We start from the raw sequence: 16,889 nt of genomic DNA, 5'->3' as shown, positions 1-16,889 counted from the left end.
ACCTGTGCCCCCCTGTCCTGCAGATTCCTGTGTTACCTGTGCCACTCTATCCTGCAGATTCCTGTGTGTTACCTGTGCCCCTCTATCCTGCAGATTCCTGTGTGTTACCTGTGCCCCTCTATCCCGCAGATTCCTGTGTGTTGCCTGTGCCCCTCTATCCCGCAGATTCCTGTGTGTTACCTGTGCCCCTCTATCCCGCAGATTCCTGTGTTACCTGTGCCCCTCTATCCTGCAGATTCCTGTGTGTTACCTGTGCCCCTCTATCCTGCAGATTCCTGTGTGTTACCTGTGCCCCTCTATCCTGCAGATTCCTGTGTGTTACCTGTGCCCCCCTGTCCTGCAGATTCCTGTGTGTTACCTGTGCCACTCTATCCTGCAGATTCCTGTGTGTTACCTGTGCCCTCTATCCTGCAGATTCCTGTGTGTTACCTGTGCCCCTCTATCCTGCAGATTCCTGTGTTACCTGTGCCCCTCTATCCTGCAGATTCCTGTGTGTTACCTGTGCCCCCCTGTCCTGCAGATTCCTGTTACCTGTGCCCCTCTATCCTGCAGATTCCTGTGTGTTACCTGTGCCCCTATGTCCAGTATATATGTGTTACCTGTGCCCCTCTATCCTGCAGATTCCTGTGTTACCTGTGCCCCTCTATCCTGCAGATTCCTGTGTGTTACCTGTGCCCCTCTATCCCGCAGATTCCTGTGTGTTACCTGTGCCCCTCTATCCTGCAGATTCCTGTGTGTTTCCTGTGCCCCATGTCCAGTATATACAGTATCTGTGTTACCTGTGCCCCTCTATCCTGCAGATTCCTGTGTTACCTGTGCCCCTCTATCCTGCAGATTCCTGTGTGTTACCTGTGCCCATCTTTCCTGCAGATTCCTGTGTTACCTGTGCCCCTCTATCCTGCAGATTCCTGTGTTACCTGTGCCCCTCTATCCTGCAGATTCCTGTTACCTGTGCCCCCCTGTCCTGCAGATTCCTGTGTGTTACCTGTGCCCCTCTATCCTGCAGATTCCTGTGTGTTACCTGTGCCCCTCTATCCTGCAGATTCCTGTGTGTTACCTGTGCCCCTCTATCCTGCAGATTCCTGTGTGTTACCTGTGCCCCTATGTCCAGTATATATGTGTTACCTGTGCCCCTCTATCCTGCAGATTCCTGTGTTACCTGTGCCCCTCTATCCTGCAGATTCCTGTGTGTTACCTGTGCCCCTCTATCCTGCAGATTCCTGTGTGTTACCTGTGCCCCTCTATCCTGCAGATTCCTGTGTGTTACCTGTGCCCCCCTGTCCTGCAGATTCCTGTGTGTTACCTGTACCCCTCTATCCTGCAGATTCCTGTGTTACCTGTGCCCCTCTATCCCGCAGATTCCTGTGTGTTACCTGTGCCCCCCTGTCCTGCAGATTCCTGTGTTACCTGTGCCACTCTATCCTGCAGATTCCTGTGTGTTACCTGTGCCCCTCTATCCTGCAGATTCCTGTGTGTTACCTGTGCCCCTCTATCCCGCAGATTCCTGTGTGTTACCTGTGCCCCTCTATCCCGCAGATTCCTGTGTGTTACCTGTGCCCCTCTATCCTGCAGATTCCTGTGTGTTACCTGTGCCCCTCTAGCCTGCAGATTCCTGTGTTACCTGTGCCCCTGTATCCCGCAGATTCCTGTGTGTTACCTGTGCCCCTCTATCCTGCAGATTCCTGTGTGTTACCTGTGCCCCTCTATCCTGCAGATTCCTGTGTGTTACCTGTGCCCCTCTATCCTGCAGATTCCTGTGTGTTACCTGTGCCCCTCTATCCTGCAGATTCCTGTGTTACCTGTGCCCCTCTATCCCGCAGATTCCTGTGTTACCTGTGCCCCTCTATCCTGCAGATTCCTGTGTGTTACCTGTGCCCCTCTATCCTGCAGATTCCTGTGTTACCTGTGCCCCTCTATCCTGCAGATTCCTGTGTGTTACCTGTGCCCCCCTGTCCTGCAGATTCTTGTGTGTTACCTGTGCCCCCCTGTCCTGCAGATTCCTGTGTGTTACCTGTGCCCCCCTGTCCTGCAGATTCCTGTGTGTTACCTGTGCCCCCCTGTCCTGCAGATTCCTGTGTGTTACCTGTGCCCCTCTATCCTGCAGATTCCTGTGTGTTACCTGTGCCCCTCTATCCTGCAGATTCCTGTGTGTTACCTGTGCCCCTCTGTCCTGCAGATTCCTGTGTGTTACCTGTGCCCCCCTGTCCTGCAGATTCCTGTGTGTTACCTGTGCCCCTCTATCCTGCAGATTCCTGTGTGTTACCTGTGCCCCTCTATCCTGCAGATTCCTGGGTGTTACCTGTGCCCCCCTGTCCTGCAGATTCCTGTGTGTTACCTGTGCCCCTCTATCCTGCAGATTCTGGTGTGTTACCTGTGCCCCTATGTCCTGCAGATTCCTGTGTGTTACCTGTGCCCCTATGTCCTGCAGATTCCTGTGTGTTACCTGTGCCCCTCTATCCTGCAGATTCCTGTGTGTTACCTGTGCCCCTCTATCCTGCAGATTCCTGTGTGTTACCTGTGCCCCCCTGTCCTGCAGATTCCTGTGTGTTACCTGTGCCCCTCTGTCCTGCAGATTCCTGTGTGTTACCTGTGCCCCCCTGTCCTGCAGATTCCTGTGTGTTACCTGTGCCTCCCTATCCTGCAGATTCCTGTGTGTTACCTGTGCCCTTCTAGCCTGCAGATTCCTGTGTGTTACCTGTGCCCCTCTATCCTGCAGATTCCTGTGTGTTACCTGTGCCCCTCTATCCTGCAGATTCCTGTGTGTTACCTGTGCCCCTCTATCCTGCAGATTCCTGTGTTACCTGTGCCCCTCTAGCCTGCAGATTCCTGTGTTACCTGTGCCCCTCTATCCTGCAGATTCCTGTGTTACCTGTGCCCCTCTATCCTGCAGATTCCTGTGTTAACTGTGCCCCTCTATCCTGCAGATTCCTGTGTGTTACCTGTGCCCCTCTATCCTGCAGATTCCTGTGTGTTACCTGTGCCCCTCTATCCTGCAGATTCCTGTGTGTTACCTGTGCCCCTCTAGCCTGCAGATTCCTGTGTGTTACCTGTGCCCCTCTATCCTGCAGATTCCTGTGTTACCTGTGCCCCTCTATCCTGCAGATTTCTGTGTGTTACCTGTGCCCCCCTGTCCTGCAGATTCCTGTGTGTTACCTGTGCCCCTCTATCCCGCAGATTCCTGTGTGTTACCTGTGCCCCTCTATCCTGCAGATTCCTGTGTGTTACCTGTGCCCCTCTATCCTGCAGATTCCTGTGTGTTACCTGTGCCCCTCTATCCTGCAGATTCCTGTGTTACCTGTGCCCCTCTATCCCGCAGATTCCTGTGTTACCTGTGCCCCTCTATCCTGCAGATTCCTGTGTGTTACCTGTGCCCCTCTATCCTGCAGATTCCTGTGTTACCTGTGCCCCTCTATCCTGCAGATTCCTGTGTGTTACCTGTGCCCCCCTGTCCTGCAGATTCTTGTGTGTTACCTGTGCCCCCCTGTCCTGCAGATTCCTGTGTGTTACCTGTGCCCCCCTGTCCTGCAGATTCCTGTGTTACCTGTGCCCCCCTGTCCTGCAGATTCCTGTGTGTTACCTGTGCCCCTCTATCCTGCAGATTCCTGTGTGTTACCTGTGCCCCTCTATCCTGCAGATTCCTGTGTGTTACCTGTGCCCCTCTGTCCTGCAGATTCCTGTGTGTTACCTGTGCCCCTCTATCCTGCAGATTCCTGTGTGTTACCTGTGCCCCTCTATCCTGCAGATTCCTGTGTGTTACCTGTGCCCCCCTGTCCTGCAGATTCCTGTGTGTTACCTGTGCCCCTCTGTCCTGCAGATTCCTGTGTGTTACCTGTGCCCCCCTGTCCTGCAGATTCCTGTGTGTTACCTGTGCCTCCCTATCCTGCAGATTCCTGTGTGTTACCTGTGCCCTTCTAGCCTGCAGATTCCTGTGTGTTACCTGTGCCCCTCTATCCTGCAGATTCCTGTGTGTTACCTGTGCCCCTCTATCCTGCAGATTCCTGTGTGTTACCTGTGCCCCTCTATCCTGCAGATTCCTGTGTGTTACCTGTGCCCCTCTAGCCTGCAGATTCCTGTGTTACCTGTGCCCCTCTATCCTGCAGATTCCTGTGTTACCTGTGCCCCTCTATCCTGCAGATTCCTGTGTTAACTGTGCCCCTCTATCCTGCAGATTCCTGTGTGTTACCTGTGCCCCTCTATCCTGCAGATTCCTGTGTGTTACCTGTGCCCCTCTATCCTGCAGATTCCTGTGTGTTACCTGTGCCCCTCTAGCCTGCAGATTCCTGTGTGTTACCTGTGCCCCTCTATCCTGCAGATTCCTGTGTTACCTGTGCCCCCCTGTCCAGCAGATTCCTGTGTGTTACCTGTGCCCCTCTATCCTGCAGGTTTCTGTGTGTTACCTGTGCCCCTCTATCCTACAGATTCCTGTGTGTTACCTGTGCCCCTCTATCCTGCAGATTCCTGTGTGTTACCTGTGCCCCTCTATCCTGCAGATTCCTGTGTTACATGTGCCTCCCTATCCTGTAGATTCCTGTGTGTTACCTGTGCCCCCCTGTCCTGCAGATTCCTGTGTGTTACCTGTGCCCCCCTGTCCTGCAGATTCCTGTGTGTTACCTGTGCCCCTCTATCCTGCAGATTCCTGTGTGTTACCTGTGCCCCTCTATCCTGCAGATTCCTGTGTGTTACCTGTGCCCCTCTATCCTGCAGATTCCTGTGTGTTACCTGTGCCCCTCTATCCTGCAGATTCCTGTGTGTTACCTGTGCCCCCCTGTCCTCCAGATTCCTGTGTGTTACCTGTGCCCCTCTGTCCTGCAGATTCCTGTGTGTTACCTGTGCCCCCCTGTCCTGCAGATTCCTGTGTGTTACCTGTGCCTCCCTATCCTGCAGATTCCTGTGTGTTACCTGTGCCCCCCTGTCCTGCAGATTCCTGTGTGTTACCTGTGCCCCTCTATCCTGCAGATTCCTGTGTGTTACCTGTGCCCCTCTATCCTGCAGATTCCTGTGTGTTACCTGTGCCCCTCTATCCTGCAGATTCCTGTGTTACCTGTGCCCCTGTATCCCGCAGATTCCTGTGTGTTACCTGTGCCCCTCTATCCTGCAGATTCCTGTGTGTTACCTGTGCCCCTCTATCCCGCAGATTCCTGTGTGTTACCTGTGCCCCTCTATCCTGCAGATTCCTGTGTGTTACCTGTGCCCCTCTATCCTGCAGATTCCTGTGTGTTACCTGTGCCCCTCTATCCCGCAGATTCCTGTGTGTTACCTGTGCCCCTCTATCCTGCAGATTCCTGTGTTACCTGTGCCCCTCTATCCCGCAGATTCCTGTGTGTTACCTGTGCCCCTCTATCCTGCAGATTCCTGTGTGTTACCTGTGCCCCTCTATCCTGCAGATTCCTGTGTGTTACCTGTGCCCCTCTATCCTGCAGATTCCTGTGTTACCTGTGCCCCTCTATCCCGCAGATTCCTGTGTGTTACCTGTGCCCCTCTATCCTGCAGATTCCTGTGTTACCTGTGCCCCTCTATCCTGCAGATTCCTGTGTGTTACCTGTGCCCCCCTGTCCTGCAGATTCTTGTGTGTTACCTGTGCCCCCCTGTCCTGCAGATTCCTGTGTGTTACCTGTGCCCCCCTGTCCTGCAGATTCCTGTGTGTTACCTGTGCCCCCCTGTCCTGCAGATTCCTGTGTGTTACCTGTGCCCCTCTATCCTGCAGATTCCTGTGTGTTACCTGTGCCCCTCTATCCTGCAGATTCCTGTGTGTTACCTGTGCCCCTCTATCCTGCAGATTCCTGTGTGTTACCTGTGCCCCTCTATCCTGCAGATTCCTGTGTGTTACCTGTGCCCCCCTGTCCTCCAGATTCCTGTGTGTTACCTGTGCCCCTCTGTCCTGCAGATTCCTGTGTGTTACCTGTGCCCCCCTGTCCTGCAGATTCCTGTGTGTTACCTGTGCCTCCCTATCCTGCAGATTCCTGTGTGTTACCTGTGCCCTTCTAGCCTGCAGATTCCTGTGTGTTACCTGTGCCCCTCTATCCTGCAGATTCCTGTGTGTTACCTGTGCCCCTCTATCCTGCAGATTCCTGTGTGTTACCTGTGCCCCTCTATCCTGCAGATTCCTGTGTGTTACCTGTGCCCCTCTAGCCTGCAGATTCCTGTGTTACCTGTGCCCCTCTATCCTGCAGATTCCTGTGTTACCTGTGCCCCTCTATCCTGCAGATTCCTGTGTTAACTGTGCCCCTCTATCCTGCAGATTCCTGTGTGTTACCTGTGCCCCTCTATCCTGCAGATTCCTGTGTGTTACCTGTGCCCCTCTATCCTGCAGATTCCTGTGTGTTACCTGTGCCCCTCTAGCCTGCAGATTCCTGTGTGTTACCTGTGCCCCTCTATCCTGCAGATTCCTGTGTTACCTGTGCCCCTCTATCCTGCAGATTTCTGTGTGTTACCTGTGCCCCCCTGTCCTGCAGATTCCTGTGTTACCTGTGCCCCTCTATCCTGCAGATTCCTGTGTGTTACCTGTGCCCCTCTATCCTGCAGATTCCTGTGTGTTACCTGTGCCCCTCTATCCGGCAGATTCCTGTGTTTCCTGTGCCCCTCTATCCTGCAAATTCCTGTGTTACCTGTGCCCCTCTATCCTGCAGATTCCTGTGTTACCTGTGCCTCCCTATCCTGCAGATTCCTGTGTGTTACCTGTGCCCCTCTATCCTGCAGATTCCTGTGTGTTACCTGTGCCCCTCTAGCCTGCAGATTCCTGTGTGTTACCTGTGCCCCTCTAGCCTGCAGATTCCTGTGTGTTACCTGTGCCCCTCTATCCTGCAGATTCCTGTGTGTTACCTGTGCCCCTCTATCCTGCAGTTTCCTGTGTGTTACCTGTGCCCCCCTGTCCTGCAGATTCTTGTGTGTTACCTGTGCCCCCCTGTCCTGCAGATTCCTGTGTGTTACCTGTGCCCCCCTGTCCTGCAGATTCCTGTGTGTTACCTGTGCCCCCCTGTCCTGCAGATTCCTGTGTGTTACCTGTGTCCCTCTATCCTGCAGATTCCTGTGTGTTACCTGTGCCCCTCTATCCTGCAGATTCCTGTGTTACCTGTGCCCCTCTATCCTGCAGATTCCTGTGTTACCTGTGCCCTTCTAGCCTGCAGATTCCTGTGTGTTACCTGTGCCCCTCTATCCTGCAGATTCCTGTGTTACCTGTGCCCCTCTATCCTGCAGATTCCTGTGTGTTACCTGTGCCCCCCTGTCCTGCAGATTCCTGTGTGTTACCTGTGCCCCCCTGTCCTGCAGATTCCTGTGTGTTACCTGTGCCCCCCTGTCCTGCAGATTCCTGTGTGTTACCTGTGCCCCTCTATCCTGCAGATTCCTGTGTTACCTGTGCCCCTCTATCCTGCAGATTCCTGTGTGTTACCTGTGCCCTTCTAGCCTGCAGATTCCTGTGTGTTACCTGTGCCCCTCTATCCTGCAGATTCCTGTGTGTTACCTGTGCCTCCCTATCCTGCAGATTCCTGTGTGTTACCTGTGCCCCTCTATCCTGCAGATTCCTGTGTGTTACCTGTGCCCTTCTAGCCTGCAGATTCCTCTGTGTGTTACCTGTGCCCCTCTATCCTGCAGATTCCAGTGTGTTACCTGTGCCCCCCTGTCCTGCAGATTCCTGTGTGTTACCTGTGCCCCCCTGTCCTGCAGATTCCTGTGTGTTACCTGTGCCCCCCTGTCCTGCAGATTCCTGTGTGTTACATGTGCCTCCCTATCCTGCAGATTCCTGTGTTACCTGTGCCCCCCTGTCCAGCAGATTCCTGTGTGTTACCTGTGCCCCTCTATCCTGCAGATTCCTGTGTGTTACATGTGCCTCCCTATCCTGCAGATTCCTGTGTTACCTGTGCCCCCCTGTCCTGCAGATTCCTGTGTGTTACCTGTGCCCCTCTATCCTGCAGATTCCTGTGTGTTACCTGTGCCCCTCTATCCTGCAGATTCCTGTGTGTTACCTGTGCCCCCCTGTCCTGCAGATTCCTGTGTGTTACCTGTGCCCCTGAGCAATGTGTGCAGCTGCCATGTGATAGAACACGTTTGACAGTCCTGTCTGCAGAACAGAATTAGTTTGGTTTTGTGTTACACCTCCCTGTGTCGGATAATCCTATCACACCCCGGCCAGTTACAGGTAACATGCAAATTAGTGGGAGGGTTCTGTCCTAAGAAAGGTGCATCAGCCGGCTCTGAGAAGCAGTAATTCTGCTATATACCCCAGACAGCAGTCGCCCTTCCCATGTTGTACCTGAAGTATGATTCTATTCCAGAGGGCAGTTCCCCTCTCTGCGCTCCATCTGGATAATGAGCAATTTTCACAGCAAAATTCCTTCTGCTTCAGGGGTGACGATCAATTGGTTGGAACCAAAGATCCTCCTGCCCGAGCACCTGGAGAATGGAGAAGACCCCAACTTCCGGGCGGAGGAGAGCAAAGAGCAGGACTTGCTGAATGAGACTGAGGGGTTGCCTGACGCCGGCCATCTGAGCAGGGTAAGATCCTGTGCACCCCACCTGCACCCAAGAATCTTATGTGATTAGTCAGGCTGGATGTCTGTGGGCCCGGTGTCTGCGGTGGGATAACCCGGCTGCAATATGGTACGTGCCCCCTCTGCAGATATACTCCTCTCTCTGGAGCTGTTACTGACTGTGATCTTAGACGCGGGTCTTTTATAGCTTCATATTGGTACAAATCTCCAAAATCTCTCCCGATAATTCAGGGGTGCAGTCAGGTGTTCCCCCTTTAAAGTTAATACACTGTGTACAAGACTGGGGCAGGCTGGAAACATTGTATCACGGTGAAATGCATTATCGATAGGTTCAGAGTAAGACCGGTGTATTATAAAGATAACGAGTCTACGCACTGTCCGAGTATAGGTGGCTGCGCAATTCCTGTAGTTCGCAGCAACCAATCGGATCAGCGTCCGCGTTCTCGTATAGCTTAGAAGGGGGAAAGCAGGCCTCTTATTTGGTGCTGCGTGTTACAGTGGATTTGGGAATAAGCCTGGGGTTAGTGCTGCCCGCAGTGTTACCGCATATACAGCGTCTTCCTCCTCCACTGCCTGCAATCTTATTTGCACGCCGCCACCATGACGGATGCAGTAACTGAATGCGTTTAGATTTGTATGGTGATAGATATAATGTATGCTGCAGATCCAGCTGCTGGTTTTGGCTGCGTCGGGGATCTGCGTTCGGGCGCAGGTTTGCATCGGTCTGTATACCCGGCTGGTGTTTTGTGCGAGCACTCCTCGTCTTCTCTCCAGGTCTAGGTGCGGCTGCCCCTGTGTATGGCTGAGAGCTGTCACCACACCCGGGATGTGTCTGGGAGCGGTGTCAGGTAGCAGAGTCTCTGGTGTTGGTGTTTTCACAAGCCCCGCTGACATACTGTACTGCATACCTTTCTGTGCATGAATGTTCTAAATACCAGGCACCCAGTACAGGTTCCACGCTGCTGTGGTTCAGTAGCCCGCAGTCGCTGACTACACAGACAAGGGTGTTATATTATATGACATCACAGCGCCAGACAGGGCGGCGATAGGTATTCAGATGGAAAGCCCTTTGTCAGCCTGAATATACTTTGAGCTGCTGTATCTTATGCCATGCTACAGAGCAGCGTGTAATCTATACAGTGGTCTTATTGGGCCTGAATGAATATGTATACGCTGTAAGACTCTGTCCAGTAACATTGCTGGAACTTCCCTTAACTCCTGCTCATTGCTGATTAGTCAGGAGAGTGCGGAATGCCAGTGAGTGAGTGTGCGGAATGTCAGTGAGTGAGTGTGCGGAATGTCAGTGAGTGAGTGTGCGGAATGTCAGTGAGTGAGTGTGCGGAATGTCAGTGAGTGAGTGTGCGGAATGTCAGTAAGTGAGTGTGCAGAATATCAGTGCGTATGCGGAATGTCAGTGAGTGTGCGGAATATCAATAAGTGAGTGTGCGGAATGTCAGTAAGTGTGCGGATTGTCAGTGATTGTGCGGAATGTCACTGTAAGTGATTGTGCGGAATGTCGGTGTGAGTGAGTGTGCGGAATGTCGGTGTGAGTGAGTGTGCGGAATGTCGGTGTGAGTGAGTGTGCGGAATGTCGGTGTGAGTGAGTGTGCGGAATGTCGGTGTGAGTGAGTGTGCGGAATGTCTGTGTGAGTGAGTGTGCGGAATGTCTGTGTAAGTGAGTGTGCGGAATGTCTGTGTGAGTGAGTGTGCGGAATGTCTGTGTGAGTGTGCTGTGAGAATATACAGTATATCGGTCTTTGTGTTACCGGGGTAACGTATTGTGTATGTGTGTGTGGTGGGAGGGATTTACAGCTTGTCTGGTTCTGCAGTGACCGGCGGTCTGTAAAGTTGTATAGATGGAAGGTTGTGTAAGTTCACACCTGATATAAGTGAATGTAAGTTGTCATAGGGGTAAATTTACTAAGGGGAGTTTTTTGGAACTGGTGATGTTGCTCATAGCAACTAATCAGATTCTATTTCACATTTATCTAGATGCTTCTAGAAGATGGGTTGCTACTGGAAATATCACCAGTTCTAAAAAAAAACACCCCTCCCACCTTAGTAAATTTACCCCATAGAATCAGTTTCCACATGATAGTCATCTCATAATAATGGGGATTGCACATGTGTGTGATTCTCCCCATTCTGTGTGATCCCTTCTCCGCAATACAGCAGAATCTGTGTCTGACCGGTGATTGGGGTGTGCGTGGTAACACACAGCAGACGTGTCTGACCGGTGATTGGGGTGTGCGTGGTAACACACAGCAGACGTGTCTGACCGGTGATTGGGGTGTGCGTGGTAACACATAGCAGAATCTGTGTCTGACCGGTGATTGGGGTGTGTGGGGTAACACACAGCAGACGTGTCTGACCAGTGATAATGTCGATATTATCTTAAACCATAAAGCTATACCTCTAGATACACTTTTACCGTGGAGCCGCTATGGCCGCTAGACTGAATACACGCGCTACGCACTTTGTACGCTATTTGCGTACAGAGTCCCGTACGTGGTACGTACTTGGCGTACACACGCCGCGCTGAGTGTACAGAGTACGCACAGCGCGCGCACACACTTTTAATAAACTTTAAACCTTATTCGTAATGTAATGTTATTCTTACACTCTAAACCAGAGGTTCTCAAACTCTGTCCTCGAGGGCCCACACAGTGCATGTTTTGCAGGTCTCCTCACAGAATCGCAAGTGAAATAATTAGCTCCGCCTGTGGACCTTTTAAAATGTGTCAGTGAGTAATTAATACACCTGTGCACCTGCTGGGTTACCTGCAAAACATGCACTGTGTGGGCTCCCGAGGACCGAGTTTGAGAACCTCTGCTCTAAACCATGTGCCGCAAAGCACTGTAATGATGTTATACATTAAACCTTAAGTAGCGCTGACGGTATAAAGTACCCGCAGTGCGTACACCTTATCAATACATTCTTAAACCTTATACAGTAAAATACGCTTTAAACCCTTGCAGGAAAGGAGGACACAACACCGATATGTAGTGAACCACAGGGTTCTAAGGCCACAGTGGATTATTTCAAAAAGGATAACAGTACAAATTATACACTACAGGCTAACAAGAGAAATCTACAACAGAATAATGGCTACAGAAAATGTACATACGTGAGAATGTTCGCTTGCGCAACCTGGACCAGTCCTCAGCTTATCAGGTAGAAAGCGTTCAGAGTCTTCTGACCAGCCAGGCAGCAACAGGCTTTTTATACACAACTTCTATACACGATACAATGGTCACTGTAATCTCATTGTCCATTGGACACAGAGAAGCATCTTTACATTACAGGAGAGGTCATAGGTTGATTTGAAAAGGTGGGCGATGTCTTTCTCAACTGCTCTTGTGGGTGGTTTCCTCTGGATTCCCGCCGCATACATAATATACAGTAAATACAGTTTATATCTATATTCTAATTCTGCACATAACAATATACTGGAACATGCGATCTTTCTCTAATCAACACCGGAATGTTACCCTTAAAATACCCTACAGCTGGATACTAGACATCACCTTCTAACCTTAGTCTGACCCTTCCTATCATGCAAAGGCGAATCCCTTAGTCCTGGAACTGTTTAAACTGTTGATACTTGCTGATGTGGTGCGGGGTGGCTATGTGTAAAATGTACACTTATTTGGGTTAAATATGTAATGTTCTGATAATCCTCTATGCGCCCACAAACTCCGCCGTAAATACCCATGCCACGCGCAGGAACGCGGGAGCGATCATACGCAAATTGCGGATATGTGCACGCACGGCGGAATAAGTGCACGCGCAGCGGGCATGTGCATGGGGTTAGTACATGGTGTATGCATCACAATATTTTTCGACTTTGACACCGGTGATTGGGGTGTGCGGTGTAACACATAGCAGAAGTGTCTGACCGGTGATTGGGGTGTGTGGGGTAACACATAGCAGACGTGTCTGACCGGTGATTGGGGTGTGCGTGGTAACACACAGCAGACGTGTCTGACCGGTGATTGGGGTGTGCGGGGTAACACATAGCAGACGTGTCTGACCGGTGATTGGGGTGTGCGGGGTAACACATAGCAGACGTGTCTGACCGGTGATTGGGGTGTGCGGGTTAACACATAGCAGACGTGTCTGACCGGTGATTGGGGTGTGCGGGGTAACACATAGCAGACGTGTCTGACCGGTGATTGGGGTGTGCGGGGTAACACATAGCAGACGTGTCTGACCGGTGGTTGGGGTGTGTGGGGTAACACATAGCAGACGTGTCTGACCGGTGATTGGGGTGTGTGGGGTAACACATAGCAGAATCTGTGTCTGACCGGTGATTGGGGTGTGTGGGGTAGCACATAGCAGACGTGTCTGACCGGTGATTGGGGTGTGTGGGGTAACACATAGCAGAATCTGTGTCTGACCGGTGATTGGGGTGTGTGGGGTAAAACATAGCAGAATCTGTGTCTGACCGGTGATTGGGGTGTGTGGGGTAAAACATAGCAGAATCTGTGTCTGACCGGTGATTGAGGTGTGTGGAGTAACACATAGCAGACGTATCTGACCGCTGGTTGGGGTGTGTGGGGTAACACATAGCAGACGTATCTGACCGGTGGTTGGGGTGTGTGGGGTAACACATAGCAGACGTGTCTGACCGGTGATTGGGGTGTGTGGGGTAACACATAGCAGAATCTGTGTCTGACCGGTGGTAGGGGTGTGTGGGGTAACACATAGCAGACGTGTCTGACCGGTGGTTGGGGTGTGTGGGGTAACACATAGCAGACGTGTCTGACCGGTGATTGGGGTGTGTGGGGTAACACATAGCAGAATCTGTGTCTGACCGGTGGTAGGGGTGTGTGGGGTAACACATAGCAGGCGTGTCTGACCGGTGGTTGGGGTGTGTGGGGTAACACATAGCAGACGTGTCTGACCGGTGATTGGGCTGGACGTGTCTGACCGGTGATTGGGGTGTGCGGGGTAACACATAGGAGACCTGTCTGACCGGTGATTGGGGTGTGTGGGGTAACACATAGCAGACGTGTCTGACCGGTGATTGGGGTGTGTGGGGTAACACATAGCAGAATCTGTGTCTGACCGGTGGTTGGGGTGTGTGGGGTAAAACATAGCAGAATCTGTGTCTGACCGGTGATTGGGGTGTGCGGGATAACACATAGCAGACGTGTCTGACCGGTGATTGGGGTGTGTGGGATAACACATAGCAGAAGTGTCTGACCGGTGATTGAGGTGTGTGGGGTAACACATAGCAGACGTATCTGACCGGTGATTGGGGTGTGTGGGGTAACACATAGCAGACGTATCTGACCGGTGGTTGGGGTGTGTGGGGTAACACATAGCAGACGTGTCTGACCGGTGGTTGGGGTGTGTGGGGTAACACATAGCAGACGTGTCTGACCGCTGGTTGGGGTGTGTGGGGTAACACATAGCAGACGTATCTGACTGGTGGTTGGGGTGTGTGGGGTAACACATAGCAGACGTGTCTGACCGGTGATTGGGGTGTGTGGGGTAACACATAGCAGACATGTCTGACCGGTGATTGGGGTGGACGTGTCTGACCGGTGGTTGGGGTGTGTGGGGTAACACATAGCAGACGTGTCTGACCGGTGGTTGGGGTGTGTGGGGTAACACATAGCAGACGTGTCTGACCGCTGGTTGGGGTGTGTGGGGTAACACATAGCAGACGTATCTGACTGGTGGTTGGGGTGTGTGGGGTAACACATAGCAGACGTGTCTGACCGGTGATTGGGGTGTGCGGGGTAACACATAGCAGACGTGTCTGACCGGTGTGTGGGGTAACACATAGCAGACGTATCTGACCGGTGATTGGGTTGTGTGGGGTAACACATAGCAGAATCTGTGTCTGACCGGTGGGTGGGGTGACACATAGCAAAATCTGTGTCTGACCGGTGGTTGGGGTGTGTGGGGTATCACATAGCAAACGTGTCTGACCGGTGATTGGGGTGTGTGGGGTAACACATAGCAGACGTGTCTGACCGGTGATTGGGGTGTGTGGGGTAACACAGCAGACGTGTCTTACCAGTGGTTGGGGTGTGTGGGGTAACACATAGCAGACGTGTCTGACCGGTGTGTGGGGTAACACATAGCAGACGTGTGTGACCGGTGATTGGGGTGTGTGGGGTAACACATAGCAGAATCTGTGTCTGACCGGTAGTTGGGGTGTGCGGGTTAACACATAGCAGACGTGTGTGACCGGTGAAAGCAGACGTGTCTGACCGGTGATTGGGGTGTGTGGGGTAACACATAGCAGACGTGTTTGACCGGTGATTGGGGTGGACGTGTCTGACCGGTGATTGGGGTGTGCGGGGTAACACATAGCAGACGTGTCTGACTGGTGATTGGGGTGTGCGGGGTAACACATAGCAGACGTGTCTGACCGGTGATTGGGGTGTGCGGGGTAACACATAGCAGACGTGTCTGACTGGTGATTGGGGTGTGCGGGGTAACACATAGCAGACGTGTCTGACCGGTGATTGGGGTGTGTGGGGTAACACATAGCAGACGTGTCTGACCGGTGATTGGGTGTGTGGGGTAACACATAGCAGACGTGTCTGACCGGTGAAAGCAGACGTATCTGACCGGTGGTTGGGGTGTGTGGGGTAACACATAGCAGACGTGTCTGACCGGTGATTGGGGTGGACGTGTCTGACCGGTGATTGGGGTGGACGTGTCTGACCGGTGATTGGGGTGGACGTGTCTGACCGGTGATTGGGGTGGACGTGTCTGACCGGTGATTGGGGTGGACGTGTCTGACCGGTGATTGGGGTGTGCGGGGTAACACATAGCAGACGTGTCTGACTGGTGAAAGCAGACTTATCTGACCGGTGGTTGGGGTGTGTGGGGTAACACATAGCAGACGTGTCTGACCGGTGATTGGGGTGTGTGGGGTAACACATAGCAGAATCTGTGTCTGACCGCTGGTTGGGGTGTGTGGGGTAACACATAGCAGACGTATCTGACCGGTGGTTGGGGTGTGTGGGGTAACACATAGCAGACATGTCTGACCGGTAATTGGGGTGTGTGGGGTAACACATAGCAGACGTGTCTGACCGGTGATTGGGGTGGACGTGTCTGACCGGTGATTGGGGTGGACGTGTCTGACCGGTGATTGGGGTGTGCGGGGTAACACATAGCAGAAGTGTCTGACCGGTGATTGGGGTGTGTGGGGTAACACATAGCAGACGTGTCTGACCGGTGATTGGGGTGTGCGGGGTAACACATAGCAGACGTGTCTGACCGGTGAAAGCAGACGTATCTGACCGGTGGTTGGGGTGTGTGGGGTAACACATAGCAGACGTGTCTGACCGGTGATTGGGATGTGTGGGGTAACACATAGCAGACGTGTCTGACCGGTGATTGGGGTGGACGTGTCTGACCGGTGATTGGGGTGGACGTGTCTGACCGGTGATTGGGGTGGACGTGTCTGACCGGTGATTGGGGTGGACGTGTCTGACCGGTGATTGGGGTGTGCGGGGTAACACATAGCAGACGTGTCTGACTGGTGATTGGGGTGTGCGGGGTAACACATAGCAGACGTGTCTGACTGGTGATTGGGGTGTGTGGGGTAACACATAGCAGACATGTCTGACCGGTGATTGGGGTGGACGTGTCTGACCGGTGATTGGGGTGTGCGGGGTAACACATAGCAGAAGTGTCTGACCGGTGGTTGGGGTGTGTGGGGTAACACATAGCAGACGTGTCTGACCGGTAATTGGGGTGTGTGGGGTAACACATAGCAGACGTGTCTGACCGGTGATTGGGGTGGACGTGTCTGACCGGTGATTGGGGTGGACGTGTCTGACCGGTGATTGGGGTGGACGTGTCTGACCGGTGATTGGGGTGGACGTGTCTGACCGGTGATTGGGGTGTGCGGGGTAACACATAGCAGACGTGTCTGACCGGTGATTGGGGTGTGCGGGGTAACACATAGCAGACGTGTCTGACCGGTGAAAGCAGACGTATCTGACCGGTGTGTGGGGTAACACATAGCAGACGTGTCTGACCGGTGATTGGGATTTGTGGGGTAACACATAGCAGACGTGTCTGACCGGTGATTGGGGTGGACGTGTCTGACCGGTGATTGGGGTGGACGTGTCTGACCGGTGATTGGGGTGGACGTGTCTGACCGGTGATTGGGGTGGACGTGTCTGACCGGTGATTGGGGTGGACGTGTCTGACCGGTGATTGGGGTGTGCGGGGTAACACATAGCAGACCTGTGACTGGTGATTGGGGTGAGCGGGGTAACACATAGCAGACGTGTCTGACCGGTGATTGGGGTGTGTGGGGTAACACATAGCAGAATCTGTGGTCTGACCGGTGGTTTGGGTGTGTGGGGTAACACATAGCAGACGTGTCTGACCGGTGATTGGGGTGTGCGGGGTAACACTTG

At 52.9% G+C, this 16,889-nt stretch overlaps 1 protein-coding gene across 1 annotated transcript in view; it reads left to right on the top strand.

Moving 5' to 3' along the window:
• The window catches only part of OSBPL11 (oxysterol binding protein like 11), an 87,536-nt gene that overhangs the window by 33,022 nt on the left and 37,625 nt on the right, over positions 1 to 16,889 (top strand). The window contains exon 7 of the mRNA XM_063932782.1: positions 8,342 to 8,490. Coding sequence (XP_063788852.1) covers positions 8,342 to 8,490 — 149 coding nt within the window. The remainder of the gene's footprint in view (positions 1 to 8,341; positions 8,491 to 16,889) is intronic.

Source organism: Pseudophryne corroboree, chromosome 7, assembly GCF_028390025.1.
Source record: "Pseudophryne corroboree isolate aPseCor3 chromosome 7, aPseCor3.hap2, whole genome shotgun sequence".
Classification (NCBI taxonomy): Eukaryota; Metazoa; Chordata; class Amphibia; order Anura; family Myobatrachidae; genus Pseudophryne; species Pseudophryne corroboree.
This window is presented reverse-complemented; position numbering and strand designations above follow the sequence as displayed.